The sequence below is a fragment of the Petaurus breviceps genome, unplaced genomic scaffold, assembly GCF_028583685.1.
Source record: "Petaurus breviceps papuanus isolate PSGF00001 unplaced genomic scaffold, PetGlider_PUasm1.0 90845, whole genome shotgun sequence".
Taxonomy (NCBI): domain Eukaryota; kingdom Metazoa; phylum Chordata; class Mammalia; order Diprotodontia; family Petauridae; genus Petaurus; species Petaurus breviceps.
The window spans coordinates 22,556,987-22,573,006 of record NW_027187359.1 but is presented as its reverse complement, the minus strand read 5'-3'; the positions used below and the strand labels follow the sequence as shown (position 1 = coordinate 22,573,006).

General features: G+C 41.1%; 1 protein-coding gene across 3 annotated transcripts in view; it reads right to left on the bottom strand.

Annotated features, from left to right (window-relative positions):
- PLCG2 (phospholipase C gamma 2) overlaps positions 1 to 16,020 on the bottom strand; it is a 164,432-nt gene that overhangs the window by 20,893 nt on the left and 127,519 nt on the right. For all 3 annotated transcript variants that reach the window (XM_069072238.1, XM_069072239.1, XM_069072240.1), the window contains 7 exons: positions 15,814 to 15,923; positions 13,346 to 13,442; positions 11,429 to 11,495; positions 10,129 to 10,286; positions 5,473 to 5,575; positions 3,433 to 3,642; positions 785 to 930 (listed from right to left, as the gene is read on the bottom strand). In XM_069072238.1, coding sequence (XP_068928339.1) covers positions 785 to 930; positions 3,433 to 3,642; positions 5,473 to 5,575; positions 10,129 to 10,286; positions 11,429 to 11,495; positions 13,346 to 13,442; positions 15,814 to 15,923 — 891 coding nt within the window. The remainder of the gene's footprint in view (positions 1 to 784; positions 931 to 3,432; positions 3,643 to 5,472; positions 5,576 to 10,128; positions 10,287 to 11,428; positions 11,496 to 13,345; positions 13,443 to 15,813; positions 15,924 to 16,020) is intronic.

Below are 16,020 nucleotides of genomic sequence, written 5' to 3'. Positions count from 1 at the left end.
GATGAAGGTGGGAGAGATATACTGGGAAATGTAGGTGACGCAAAAACAAAACATAGTTTTTTACAAAATTAAACCCTTTTGTTACATGAATTTGATTTCCTGGCTTCCTCAAATCTTGTGAGAAACTCAATTCAGGTATTTTATTCCTCTCTCAGTTCTTAGAAAGGAAAAAAATTCATATGAAGACAATGTGCTCACAAACCATAGGTGAAAAGAGAAAGTCTGACACCACCATATACCATAATGCTTTTCAACAATAAATTCCAACTAGGAACTCCAGAAAGACTAAGACTGGATTTATTTTTTAACCTTTGGAAAAAATGGGTAGAGATTTGATTTTTTAGTTTCTCTTCATTAGTTCTGTTTTGATTTCTTGCTTTTGCCTACATTTCCTCAGAAGTCAAACAGATTTCTGTCCCATGGCAGGCAGACCTGTTGAGCTATCTGAGCCACTGTCAATCAAAGTCAGCCCATAATTCACCTTCTCTAATAAGAACAGGGCATACGCAGTTCAGGCTCTTGGTTTCTGAACGCATTTCCCCCAAAGCCACTGTACGAGCCACTGAGAGAAGGAATGTCTTTTTCCTGAACCATGTATTGTTGAAATAAGGAAGAAAATGCATTTCAGCAGAGAATCCAATAGTTCCATGCCGAGAAGTGGTGATTTGCCCATCAAAGGCAAGACTTTGCACTCTCCTAGTGTCTTTTACAGCAAATGGGATCCCTGACCCTGGGCTCTGTCCTGTTATTGCCTTCAGTGTCCAAAGGGAAGGATTGGTTTTACCTTGACCGTCAGGGTCATCAGGATCTTCCTTTGTGATTCCGGGGGTGTTGGATCATAGTTTTCATTCCTCATGCTTTCGGGCTGCAGGACATAGCCAGTCCGGCCATTAAGTGCAAATAAAGCATGATTCAGCTGCATATATTTATCTGGGGAAGAAATAAAGATGGTGCAAATAAAAACAAGAGAAAAGAACATTCTGATAAGAAATCAAATGAGCCCACATAGGCTCTGCAGCTTGCCCAGGGAAGGTGAGGGATGCACAGGTCTTGTTTGAATGGTCAGAAGTACTTCACTTTAAGCCTGAGCTTCTAGGATGTAGTCAGGTTCTCTCCAACCTCTAGAGCAGGGCTTCTTACCCTTTTCTGAAGCATAAAACCCTCTAGTGAAGTCTAGTGAAGCCAGTGGACCCCTTCTCGGAATAATTCTCTTTAAATGCACAAAATGTCAGACAAGTCTCAGAATGATCCAGGACCCACTCTGGGAGGCTTTAACTAACTTCCTCTTCTACTCAATGGATTAAGTGGTCCTACCCATCAATCAAGTCCGTGTGATATCCTGAAAAGAGCATTAGATGATGTATATGTATGTGTGTATACACATATTTACATATGTGTATGTATGTATGTATGTATGCACACACCTACATACACATATATAAAAAACATTTTCTATGTGTGTATATGTATGTATATATCAAGAGACCTGGATTCTAAACCTAATTCTGCCACTAGCTAAGTATGTGGCCTTGGGTGTGCCTTTATCAAGAGCTGACTGTACTAGATTCATTGCATTTCTTTTTTGTGACAGGGTTATTAGACTGATTCATCGAGAGAATACTGGAGACATAATTCACCCAGATCTTCGCAAAGAATTAAAGTCTCTCATATAATTCTTGTGAACAGGAGGGAGAGATATTAGCTAGATGATAATACAGTTAGGTAGATTCAGAACCAGCTGAATGACTGAACTGAAAGAATAGTTATTAATGGGTCTATGTCAACTTAAGGAGAGTTCTCTAGTGGAACGACCTAGAATTTTGTATTTGGCTCTATCCTATTTAACATGTTTTCAAATGACTTAGATGTTTAACTGGCACCCATATCAAATTTGTAAAATAACTCAGAGCTGGGAGGAGTAGTTAACATTTGGCAATTAAGAGAATAAAAAACCCAAAAAGATTGCTGGAGGCCAGAACAATGGGCCAATTCTAACAGGATAAAATTTAATTGGATTGCAAGTACAATATGAGTCAAGTACAAAACAGAAAACAAAAAAATTCATCTGATCTTGGGTTACATTAAGACAGGTAGACTCTACAGGATGGGGATGGCTATAGCACCATACAGTGTATTCTGCCCTAGACAAAGCATATCTACAGTACTATTTTAAGTCTGGGATACCACGCACGAGCAAAGCTGTTGATAACATGGGGAACATATGGTGGAAGATGACAATCAAGATGATGAAGGGCCTCAAGCTCATGCCACAGAAGGAGGAATGTTAAACTAGGGAAGTTTAACCTGGAACAGCCATTGTATGGATGAGGCATTTAATTTAATTCTCCTTAACTCTAGAGGGAAGAGTTTGGAGTAACAGGACAGAAGTGCAAAGAGGCAGCTTTAGGCCTGATGTAAGGAAACGCTTCCTAACAATTAAAATATCCCAAAGTGCAATGGGGAGCTTTGAGAGGTATCAGGTTCCCTTGTACTACAAGTTTTCGAGCTCAGGGGAGAGAAGCACTTATCAGGTGTTATAGACAAAGTTCTAGTCCACGTGTAAATTGGACCAGATGGGCCCCAAAGTCTCTTCAGCCTCTGAGATTCTGTAAAGTCACTCTCTCACTCTGTGAAATGCGTTATCATGTAACTATGTTTATTAGAGGTGCTTCTCTGAGTCATATCCCTTTACTAGACATTACACTCTACGAGGCACAACATCTTTATGTAAATCCTAAAGGCTGTAAGCTCTTTGATCTGTCTTCTTTGGTCCCTTCTAAACTCTAAATCCTATGAGGGCAGGGACTATGCCTCATGCAAATGAGCTAGACTATGCTTAAACTTACCTAGCACTGTACTCCATACCACTCCATACTATCATACCACTCCATGCTACCATCTTAGGTAATTAATGTTTGAGTGAATGAATAAAGCAATGAATGAACAAGGGAATTAGGCTAGATGATCTCAAAGACCCTTTCCCCTTTGATAGTCTTAGGATTCTATGCCCATACCCCTAAAATCACTGCCTTCTACCAGCAGGTTCACCAGTCCCATATGCTTTTCCCCATGCCATTCCATCCTCCCCAGTCACTCCAACATTCTCCCCATCCCTAATGCCTCTCTTCCACCATTATTCCAAAAAGAACTGAAGAGTGCTTAGCAGCACCTAAGGGTTTGCTTTCTAATACTCAACATGCTAGATTGGCCAGAAAATAATTTAATAGACAAACATTTCATCTTATCTCCAGTTGGTCATTAAACCTAGCTCGATGGTGCTCTATTTCTTTCTAAGTAGCAGTACTGCATCTCTGGTCACTGTTTTGTCTGACTTCAGAGGACTATATGAGCTCAGCAATGACACACCCTTCACAGAGTATTCACTAGGCCACACTCAAGATTGAAAAAACACCATCCCTGGAGATCCCTTACCTCCTGTCTGGAAATTCAGAGCAACCATCTGAGAGCCACAAAGCCAAAGTCGAAAAGGATCATAATTTGATGAGTCCACCCTTTGGCCTTTTGGGTAGACCCGAGTCAGTCCCTTTTGATTGTACTTCAAGAGATCAATTGGCTTCTGCCTAACGATGCTGTCAGCCTTGGTCTCCACGAAAGAGCGAATTTCTCTGAAATCAGGATTTTCTGCACAGAAATATAGGAAAGGAAATGAAATTGACATTTAACTTCAGAAGTGTGACACAGTCACAATCACAGCTCAGTCCTAACTCACCATGCAAGGACTGGATGCTGGGTCTGAAAGATAAACCCTGGCAATCTGACAAGACAATTGCCTCGTGCATACCAGTACCATCCCATTTTGTAACCACAGACATTAGTTACCATATCCCAAGACCATTGCCCCACACTCTCAGGACATCAAAGCTGGGAGAGCATTTTGAAAAATTAAATGCATGCCACAAAGGTAAGATACTTTCATGGAAGGGAGATGGGAAGGATGGGAAGAAGGGGAAAGGGTAGGCCTTGCTATTACACAGATTCTAGTATAAAAGCTCTTGGTGAACCCTCCCAGGTCAGTGTATTACTGGAAATACTAGCGGTCTTAGATTGCACACTATCTTGGGGAGGGAGGAAGAAAAGGAGGGAGAGAAAATTTGAAACTCAAAATCTTATGGAAGTGAACGTTGAAAACTAAAGATAAACTAATTAATTTTTTAAAATACTAGCTATCTTGTTGGAACACTGTTCCTTGTAGCTAGGTCATATGACATGGCCCAAGGATACTGTTCCTGCGTTTTAGAGCAACTAAATCAACCTAATTCCACATACAAAATATAGAAGGAAAAGCTTGCTACAAAAAACCCTCCTGACTGCCATTGCCACCTATCCCCCTTGCTTATTGGAAATCCATTCTGCTTCACTGAATTACATTCTCTCCTGGGGTAAGAGTAGCCTTGAAATAATCTTGATAAGTTACAAGAGATAGTATGGGACAGCAGAAAGCACTGGGTGCAAATCTAACACTACCCACCACTTGCTAACTAAGTGTCCTTATTTCTCTGGGCCTCAGTTTCCTCATCAGTGAAAGCAGGATAAATAATAATTGTACTGCCTATATCACAGGGCTGAGATCATGCACGGGAAAGAACTTTGTAACCATGAAGTGCCATAGAAAAACAGAGCTTTTAGTATAATTCCTGTCATCTTAATAAAGTTCCCTCTAGAACAAAAAACCTGCCTGTGACTGGAACAGGCTTGATGAACAAGTGACATAATCCTGAGCCTTGCACACAGTGATAATAATCACTCACATTTATACAGCACTTTGAGGTTTAAAAAGTACTTTCCTAGTAGGCACCCAACAGATGTTTGATGAATAAATGAACAGGCAACTCTGGTGTACAGACTGCCTTTGATTTGGCTCCACTGACGGAGCCACCTGCTCTGAGAGAGGAATGGTCATGCTCTCACCTGCCCCTTGTCCCTTCCCCCCATTCTGCCCTGCTCCATCTTGCTGGTCCCCGAAAGGACATTGACAATAATGGCTAATATTTACACAGCATTTTATAGTTACAAAGCATTTTGTAGACATGATCTCATTTGATATTCCTAGCAACCCTGTGAAGTGAGTAATGTAAGGATTACTATTCCCATTTTACAGATAAGAAAAAGCTTTACTAAGGCTTAAAGAGGAAGTGACTTGCCCAAGGCCATATAGTAGGCAAAGAACAGAATCAAATCCTGAATCCAAGTCATCTGACTTTAAGACCACTATATCATACTGCCTGATGGGTGGATAGGACAGGCAGGAGTCACATGGTTCCTGTCTTTATCCCCATCTTCCCTGAGATCCAGTGCAAGACAAGGCCTTATGTGGGAGGAGCTGTCATTCTGCCGAGGGCACCGCTCCCATCTGGAGTCCAGAAATTCCAGATGCTGTAACACTGTTCTTCACCAGATTTAAATATGAGCAGCAACTCAGGAGTAAAGCGAGATTTAAAATGAAGAGATTACCTAAATTATCCTTGGTTTTACTCGTTGGCTTACAGTAGACAACTAAGTCGGATAGTTCTATGGCAATTGATTGATTCTTCTCCCAATACTTCATGTTGGTCTCCTGTTTGAAATAAAGATATCCCAGTCACCAATTTTCATGATCAGCACAGCTTTCACCAGGCCTTTCTTCTTGCAATGTTGTGTCTCAATGACACTGTCAAGGGAGTCAGATTTTTCATATTAGGATTTTACTTTGAAAAAAAAATTCTCCATCTCTTCCCTCCAAGTCTGAACTCTTTTAAGGCCCTGGCTAATTTCCTTCAAGCCCCACACCTACCAGCCCACACTAATGAGCTTTATTCTGAGGACACTCTTCTTTCAATATACAGTTGCACGTGGAAAGGGCAAAATTCCACGAAAATATAACTCATATTTCTGAGTAAAGATATCTCTTAAATGAGCACCCCCCTCCTGCTCCCTATGCCCCAACCTGTGACTAATCACTGCCTTCAGACCTCACTCATATACAAACTAATGAAGAGAAATTATTACTCTGAGATGAAACTCCAATAGCTTCTGCAAATACTCTAAAGATAACTGCTCCAGCCTTGTGACAAAAGCCCCTCCCATCCCAGCTGACACAGGAAGGAAATTAATTTTATCTATTACTGCCCAGACATCCCCATTAGAGGCATCACCTCCACTCCTTCCCCCTCAGAAACTTGGACTCTGTCCTTGGAACCAGTGAGAACTTCAAACAGGCCAGCCTTGGCCCATTTTCACTCAATCATGAACCTCCACAGATCTTCATCAGTTCAAGTCTGGATGACTGCAACAGCCTACAGACTGCTCTCTCTACCTCGAGCCTCTCCCCTATTCCAGTTCAGCCTCCATTCATCTGCCAAAGTGATTTTGGCCTAAAGCATAGGTCTGGTCATGTCACTCTCTACTCAATTATCTCTAGTAGACTCTTATTACCTCTAGGATTAAATACAAAATCCTCCATTTAGCCTTTACAGCCCTTCCTGCCTTTCTAGTCTTCTCACATTTTACTCCCTTCTCTGTCCTCTAAACTTCAGCATCATTAACCTTACTGCTTTTTCTCCCATCTCCTGACTGCTACACGCTGTCCCGAAGGCTTAAAATTTTCTCACTCCTCATCTCCACCTCCCTGGCATCTCTAGCTTCCTTTAAGACACCTCAAATTCCACCTTCTCCAAGAGACCTTTCCTGGCTCTCCCTGCCTGCTGCTAATGGCTTGCCTCTAACATGACCTTTTACTCTGTAAATATTTTGCGTGTACATAGTCGTTTGCATGTCGTCTCCCCATTTAGGATGGAAGCTCCTGGAGGGCAGGGACTGTTTTTGCTTAAGCACCTAATAAAATGTTTGTTGACTGACTTACTGGACATCTCTCCTCTTCAAGTGTTGCCATCCTCCATCAGAATGTAAGTTCCTCCAAGTCAGGAATTGTCCTGCTTTCTATTGTTTTTATTCCCAGCACTTATCACAATGCCAGGCATAGAGAAAGTACCTAATAAATTCTTTGTCTATTCTAAGCTAATATATTCAAGTTTAGGAAACTCACTGCCTTCAACAACCACAGTGCCTGGCTTTCTGCCGACCTTTGGAAGCCAGTGAATTCTCAAGCCTCTCTGATCACATAATTCACTGCAAATTGTTGGGATCACTGCAAATTAGTAAAATTATAGAAAACTGAGGCCACCCTGCTACTGAGGCTCAGGCTGGTAGATTATTTGAACTTCAGAGTTCTGAGAAGCAATAGGGTCAAAGCCAACTGGGCATCCACACTAAGTTTGGCACCAAAATATGAGCCCCTGGGGAAGTGGGAAGGGAGGACACCAGGCTACCCAAAGAAGAATGATGCAGGCCAAGCTGAAAACAGAACAAGTCAGAGTTTTTGTACTGATTAGCAGCAGGATGTACTATGAGCAGCCTCTGCCTTCCAGCCTGGGTGAGGAAGAGAGACTTGGTCTCAAAAAAACAAACAAAAAAATAGGCTAGAAACAGTTCTTCAAAGGAGAGGTAAAACTGAAATGGAAATACTGTAGGAAGCCCTGGCTGAGAGGTAGTCTGGGATGTCATGGAAAGAGTCCCTTTACTGGGAACAATGAAATTTGGGTTCTGTGCCCCAACTCTGCCAGCAGTTATGATATGATATTAGAAAAGTCCTTTACCTCTCGAAGCCTGCGTTTCCAAGTGGGCAAAAATATGGGAATTAGATGAAGTGATTGTAAGGTCACTTCCAGTTCTGTTTCTTTAATCATATCTAAGTTTACGCAGGTCTAGGACAAGAAGCAGGACTTTTTTCCAAACATCTTCCTCCTTCTCCTAACAACCTTCAGTCCTAAGCAGCTTTGGTCACAGTGGGTACATAGTCAACATGGGTGACTCATTTTTTGCTCTCAAGCATGAGGTTTTTTTTATGTTCACATAAATGTAAAATCCAATTAAGGGGCAGTTTAGATCAAAGAGAGAACATGCCTAGCTTAAGTGGTTAGGATGATTTCAGGTTATTAAACACTAGGGGAAAAAAAGAACTTTCCAAGGAAATTACCCTTTATCCTATCAACAGAACTGCAGAAAGCCAGAGGAGACAACAAATAAATGATTTTTAAAATTGTCTAAGTTCCCCTGCATCTTACATTTGGCCCCATTTTTAGAGCAAGACCTTGGGCACAATGGAAATGTGTTTTAAGTGTCTGCTAACTTTAGCTGATTCCCTCTGAAGTTTCCATACTCTAGTAATCAGACCCAGTTCCTGTAGAAATGGTTTCAATTGTCCTAAATAGAATATAAGCCTGTCTGTTAAAGACAGACTTGTACTCTTATGACTAACAACTATTAAAACATGGAGAGAAAAAGAGTGATGAGGCCCCTGAGAATGATCTCTAGAGAACACTATTGAAAGGATCCCTGAAGAAGGTGTATGCCTCTGGATTTCAAGTCAGAGAAACTAGGTTCAATTGTGGTTGAAACTAGGGCAGCTCTCCCACTCAATAGTTGTGTGACCTTGGGTAATTCATTTAACCTCTCTAGGTATCAGTTTTCTCATCTGTTAAATAAGAACACATTAGGTCTAGCGTCCATTCCAGTCCCATATCTATGATCCAATAAGCCATGAAGATTGGCAGGTTTGCGATGAACAGCCCTACCACATCATGCCTAATATTGTTTCTCAGCTTGTGAAGCAAGAGTTCAGTGTGAAAGCCTTTGAGTCTGACTCTAAGGATTGAAAGACACTTGGCCACATCTCCAAGGTGACCATCAAAGCACCACCTCTTGAAAGGTCTGAATGAAGAAAATTCCTCTCTAGAGTGATTTATGGCCATGGTTCTCAAAGGGTGCTCGCTTTGACTGCCCTTGGACAAGTCCAAAAAGGAAGCGCAAAATATGCTGGTGTTTCAGGAACTGTCCCATTCAACACAGAGATGGAAGATAGATGGTGTACAGGAAGATGGTTGTAAATGGAAAGAACAATGGATTTGAAATCAAAGGGACTAGGATTAAATCCCAGCTCTGCTAATTACTATCTGCATCGTGTTTGTTGGGCAAGTCACTTAAACTCTCCATGACTCAATTTCCTTGTCCGTAAAATAGGGAGATTGGACTAGAGAGCATCTAATGTCCTTTCTAACTTTAAATCTATGATCCTATGATTCTACTTTATTGCTAGAAATTCACCAATTGAAGCTTTAGAATAGTAAGTGGTCCTTTAAGACCATCTAAGGTGAAGTTCTGCCTAGGATCAGGGGCTTCAATAAACTTATTATTATTTTTTAGGGGGGAAGGCAGGGCAATTGGGGTTAAATGACTTGCCCAAGGTTACGTAGCTAGCAAGTGTCAAGTGTCTGAGGCCACATTTGAACTCAGGTCCTCCTGACTCTAGGGTGGGTACTCTATTCACTGCACCACCTAGCAGCCCCAATAAACTTATTATAAAATACAATATAGTGATATGAAAAATCTTCATTGATGAAGTAGGGCTCTCAAAAATTCCATCAAACTACTTACTGCTTTAGTTTGTTCTTAACTGTGCCTAAGAAATTACTTATCCTTCTGCTATTTCAAATATATTTAATGCTCAACATTTCTGAAAATGCCCATTTTTCAACAAGTTCCTTTCCATTTTTTTGGCAGGGAGAAGAAATGTCAAACAGCTAAAAATCTACCTCCCCCCTTTCACCATACTCTTTATGAGACAATGATCTTAATATTCTCCATATCTATATACATAATCAGTCAACTGAACACTCATGATTTCTAACTCAGGGGTTCTTTCAATGATTAGGGGCCCATCTAATTATAATGTTCTATTGAAATGTTTGGAATCTATTAAGCTATAAAATTAATGTGGTAGCTTGTCTTAATACAGATGGGTTGACCAACACAGATGGAATCATGGACCATCTAGCTGACCATTGTGGACAGGCCTCCCTACCCTTGCCCTCTCACTCTCATGAAAGCAGTGAGGCTCTGGAAAGACATCCCTGACAATCTCGTGCTCACCAGTGTCTGCAGTTGTCCCTCATGTGGTCTGTCCCAAAGCTAGGAGGTTTCCCTCTGAATGCTAGCAGCAATAGCAAGAATTCAGGGCACAACCCCACTACTCTAGACCCCCACAAACAGAATCCAAATAGCAAAGCTCAGTACCACTGTTGCATTCTTCCAGGTGATTTCCCTGATGCTCTGGTACCACTCAAAGAGCTCTTCCACTTTGTCAGTTGCAAACTCTATGGGAGGATCATTGGGTTTCTTGGGTTCCAGGATGAAGACAAATGGCTTCTGGTTTTTTCCATGTGGTACTTTCACTTGGAGAGAAAAAAAAAACAACAGTGTTCCAAGAAGCCTGGGGTACCCATACTACCCAAGCCCTATGTCAATCCCCAAGTCATCTTCCCAGGAGGCAGCACTCCTTATGGTACATGAGTACTCAAGAACACGAACACCATCAATGGTCACCCACCCAAAGGACATGCATGAAAATGTGCCTGTATGTTTGAAGTGAGTGGAGGCGTCGATAAAAGATGCAGTCCCATAACAGAACACAAGTAGCGGGTATCCTCCTTAAAACATGTTACTCAATCACCAGGTCATGATAGTGGACAGGCAGCAATCTGTCAAACTTTTACTACCATAGATCATTACTGAAAACTTAAATATTTAAAAAAATGATTCCTCCTCCTGGCTTTCAGCCCCTAACATTCCCAGAACCCTCCATTTCTTTGTCTACTCTTAGGGCTATGGAGGACACATTTCTGCCTTGTAGTAAAAGATATATGTGTATCTATACATGTTTATATGTGTGTCTATATGCATATCCATATATAAAACATGTGTATACATACACATGTGCACATATATATGCATATATAAGCATATATTTTATTTATTAAATCGTGCTTTTTATTTATTAAATTCAGTATAGTTCAGATTGAGAAACACAGCCCTAAAAAACAGTTTATTTACAAAGTATTTTATGTTTAATGTGAAAATAGGATTAATTAACAACCAAAAACCTTTCTAAGGCTGAAATGAACTGGCTTGCCTCAAACCTTGGAAAAAGATGAAAATACATCCAAAAGACAATGAAATCCACCTTAGAATATATCTATTAAGGAAACAGCAGCTGTATAAAGAGCACCAGACCAGTAATCACAAAACTTTAAGAGGAAGGCAACAGAAGGCAGAACCCAGCTCTCCCAACTCCTAAAGCAATGTTCATTCTCCTACATTCACTGGCCCACTGCCCTCACACTATTGTACCCAACAAATGATGTCTGGCCCTTCACACCAATTCCCCAGCTCCATTTGGTCACTGTCTAAAAAGCATAGGAAGTCAGAATAAGCCATGAAATTTAGGAATCACAAAAGTTGTCAGCTTCCCCTCAGGGACTATTTTAAGGTTGTGTGAGAATTAACAATGAAGATAAGGACTGCGATGATCACCCACCAACATTATAGGTATTAAGATCCAAGATTCCTCTGCACAGAGATCCTAAAGGGTTATCTTCAATAATCTGTGGAAAAACAAGAGTAGTCTCAAGAAACCTGGAGAATTCACAAAAATAATTCACATTATTCCCAACTAGAATGCTAAAAACACAACCAGATTCAAAATCATACCACTGAACTGAGACATTGCCCATGGCCCTGTTTAAAATTCATCCTCATTACAGGATAAATATGTCCATAGGGAGATGGAAAAGGAATGAGGCACAGAGCTTGTAGTGACCTTGTTGCTAGCAGAGACCTAAAAAACATTCACAGTGGGTCATTTTTCAGCTTGCAAAAATATGCATCATGAACTTTAAAGGAAATCTGGAGCCATTTCATTCAATCTGCTCTTTCTAACTTCTCTGTTGTCCTCCCTGACTGTGGAATGGGGTATCTTGGTTAATGTGTAGTCCCTATATGCATAAGATATGAGTTCCCAATTTTCAAAGAATTCTAGCACAAGAGACTATACATAGAATAATATGTAGCTTAATTTAGCCTTCCTCTGATTGTTCAGGACACCATTTCAGCCCTGCACGGCACAAGGGTCATCATTAAAAATACCAATGACTATTTATAGGATCCTCGATTTAGACCTGGAAAGAATCTTACAAACCATCTAGCCCAACTCCTTCTTTAGCAGAATAGGAAACTGAAGCTGGGAAAGGTTAAGTAGCTTGCCAGGGTCATTAAGGTAGCAAGTAATGGAATCTGGGTTTAAATACAGATCCGTTGACTCTATCCAGAACTCTTTCCCCTGTAGTATTTACTGTGTGGCAAAACTCAGGAGCTCTGGTCATGGGCACCTTCCAGTCAACAGAATGCTAGACCACAGATAAGCCCTTATATTAAACTTTAATCCATCTCAGCCCTTATTCACCTCTCAGTTCTCCTTGCTACTTTGATTACTCTCATGTATACTTAATGCTGGAACAATTGAGGCAGAAGCATTTAATCTGCAAGATTACTTTAAGCAGGGGACAGGTTCCTACCATGGTCATTTTCTATCTGAAGGAAATTATTCTGTCCACTCAAAATCTTCCAGGACAACATGATTCAAACAAAATTGGTTGGTTGTAATGACTCCAGAATAATCCAGGCCCTTATCACCTGTCACTTGAACCTGCCTCAAGTCTCTCCCCTCTCTAATTCATCCTCCATACAGCTCCAAAAATGATATTCCTAATGCCTAGATTGAGTTATGTCACTCCCATGCTCAAAAAAGTTTTAATGGCTCCTTACTACCTCTAGGTTAAAATTCAAATTCGTTTATTGACATTTAAAGTCCTTCATAATCTGGATCTAATCTGTCTTTGCAGACCGACTACATATTACTATCTTTCATATTCCAGTCAAAATGGCCTACTTGGAAATTCTCATATACAACATTCCATTTCTTGCCTCGATGCCTTTGTACAGGATACCCCCCCATGCTTAGAATTTTTGCTTTCATCATTTCTCCCCTATCTCCTTTCTTCAAGGCATAGTGCTCAAGTGTCACATCCATCCAATAAGAGACCTTTGCTGATTCCTCTAGGGGTTAGAGACCCCCTACTCCCCAAATTACCCTGTATTTATTTTACATTTATTTTGTTTTCATTATCTGTCTCCATGTCATGTCTCTATAGTAGAATGAAAGCTCCTTTGGGGCAGGAACTGTTTCATTTTTGTCTCTGTATCTCTAAAAATCTAACACAGGGCTTGGCACTTAATAAATGTTTGGTGACAGAATGAAATAATGAATTCACTGAACTATATTTTGATCATGTTGCATCTCTTCCAGGACAACACAGCAGCTCAAGTTAAATCTGTCTGTCTGTAAAGTTCACTAAAGGGGACAGGCAACTTCCTTGTGACCATTATCCAGGCTCACCTGTTTTTCCAGCTCTTCAAAATCAGCTGTTGATATGTCCTCCACATAATTAGATGGAAAATATTGCTGAATCCTTCCTCCATAATCACCCTTCCACCTAAATAAAGCACAGGACTATTAAGCCTTTGTGTGAAGGGTATTAATGATCCCTGCACAGACATTTACTTCCCCAGCTGTTGTGCTAGTTCCCTGGTGAGATAAAAGCTGCAGCTGGTTACTCGGTCAAAGGCAGCCAGAGCTCGCTAGGGATGACGATTTCCAAAGGGAAATGTGGCTGCAGGGACTGAAGAGCACTCGTTTTTCTCCCTCTACTCCTGCCCTAATGTTTTATCGGGCTGGAAAGAAACCCCTAAAATACTTCAGAAGAGAAAGCCAAAGGTCTGAGCTGTTGTGGATAACTGAGATGCCTAGCAAGTCTAGCAGAACCACCTGTCCTCCCTGAGCTCTTGGGCACAAGGATGGGGGGGTGAAGAAAACAAGAGGTGCCCCATCCCCTCTCCAAAAGTCTTCTCTTAGTCCTCAGATTTTCCTAAAGTGTTTTTATAGGGCTCTCTCCTTTAACCTATCATACTCAACACAGGTATAAGACTTATTGGCATATATGTCCTGTACGTCCCATTAGACTGCTAGCTCCTTTGAGGGCAGGTACTATGTGTTTTTTCCATCTTTGTGTTGTCAGTGCCTACCATGGTGTCTTACACATAGTAGGCACGGCACTTAATAACTACTGGCTGAATTGAGCCCTTCCCAAAGGTAAAAACAAAGGCCTTATGATACTACCCACCCCAATCCTGTGATCTCTGCCCTCTCTTAAGAGGCTCACTATTAGGAGCGGCTAGGTGGTACAGTCAATAGAGCATAGCCCTGGAGTCAGGAGGACCCGAGTTCAAATCTGGACTCAGACACTTAACACTTACTAGCCGTGTGACCTTGGGCAAGTCACTTAACCCCAATTGCCCATCCAAAAAAACAAGAAAAAAGAGAGAGGCCCACTATTGAATGAATGAACCCTTAGGATTTCATTTAACAAACCTTGGTACATGAGTGTAATGTACTATTACTGCACATAAGGAATGGTGAGGTATAGGAAGGCTTATATGAACTGATACGAAGAAAAGAAATCAGAAGCAGGAAAACAATAGAGTCAATAACTATAACAGTGCAAATGCTAAAAACAACAAAATTGCATGCTATGTAATTAGAATAATCAAACCTGGCCCCACAGAATTGAGAAATGCACTTCCTTCCCCTCTTCTGCAGAATGGGGGAACTAGGTATGGAGAGTATGTGTGTGTATATATACATTCAAATACAAATCTACATGTGTATATAAACATACACACATATACAAATATATACATATACATATATACATGTACAAATATAAACACATATAGGTACATCTGTATGTGTGTGTGTACATACACACACATGCACACATACATACTATTCCATACTTAGTTCCCCCATTCTGTGAAGAGGGGAAGGAGGTACATTTTCTCAATTCTTTTTTTCTTTTTTTTTGCTTTTTGGAGGACAGTTGGGGTTAAGTGACTTGCCCAAGGTCACATGGCTAGTAAGTGTTGTGTCTGAGGCCGCATTTGAACTCAGGTCCTCCTGACTCCAGGGCCAGTGCTCTACTCGCTGCACCACCTAGCTGCCCCCCATTTTCTCAATTCTGTGAGGCCAGGCTTGATCATTCTAACTACATAGCATGCAGTTTTGCTGTTCTTAGCATTCACACTGCTGTGGTCATCGGCTATATTGTTTTCCTGGTTCTGCTCTTCTCTCTTTATCAGTTCGTGTAAATCTTCCTGTGCTTCTCCTAATACTTCATTCCTTATGTGCGGCAATATTTCATTACATTCATGTATGTACACACACATATTACATAATACATGTGTATATTTGTATATGTATATAGTATATAATCATGTTAGAGATAATCAATAAGTTGACTGGTTTTGTGGAACTGATTTCTCCCTTTCTTTTTAAATCCCAGTTATAAGTATAGCTTGCTAGGGAGGAGGAAAGGGTGTATTTAGATAATAAGTTGATATATGAGCAAAACATAACAACAAAAATGTAATTTTTTTAACAAAGAGGAAAAAGTTATAACAGAGGGGACCCTAGTCATCCCTAAAACCCAAATGATAAGCAATGGCTTTCTCTCCCCCTCCCCCATTTTCAAAGAGGCTCACTTGGCATGGGCATTCCCAGCATCTTTTAGCCTGCAAAGCCACCGGGACCAATCTGCACTACCTGAGAGGCCAAAGGGCAGTGTTCAGTAAGAGCTGATCAACCACCCTTGAGCTAGAACCTATGTAACAGAACACACCCTACTTCACTAGCTCCCCAGGGACACCCTACAGGGGGAAGGTAGAAGAGGCCCAGCCCTGGGTCTGGCATAGTTCCTAAGAGCCAAAGACTTCAGAATCAGGGGGAACCTATCTGGGGAACAGTCTTACCAGCCACCAGGCTCCTTGGAGACATTGTGGATGAGGGCCCCCCGACAGAAGCTGAGCTCATCCCCACGCTTGGCTTTGTAGTCATATAAAGCCTTCACGGTTCTCTGGGGCTTTTAATGAAAAGAAAAAGAAATCAGTGAGGCAGGGGAGGAGAGTCAGGGAGAAACAAAGAGAATGGAGGGGAGGCTGATTAGGTCCCAATCGATA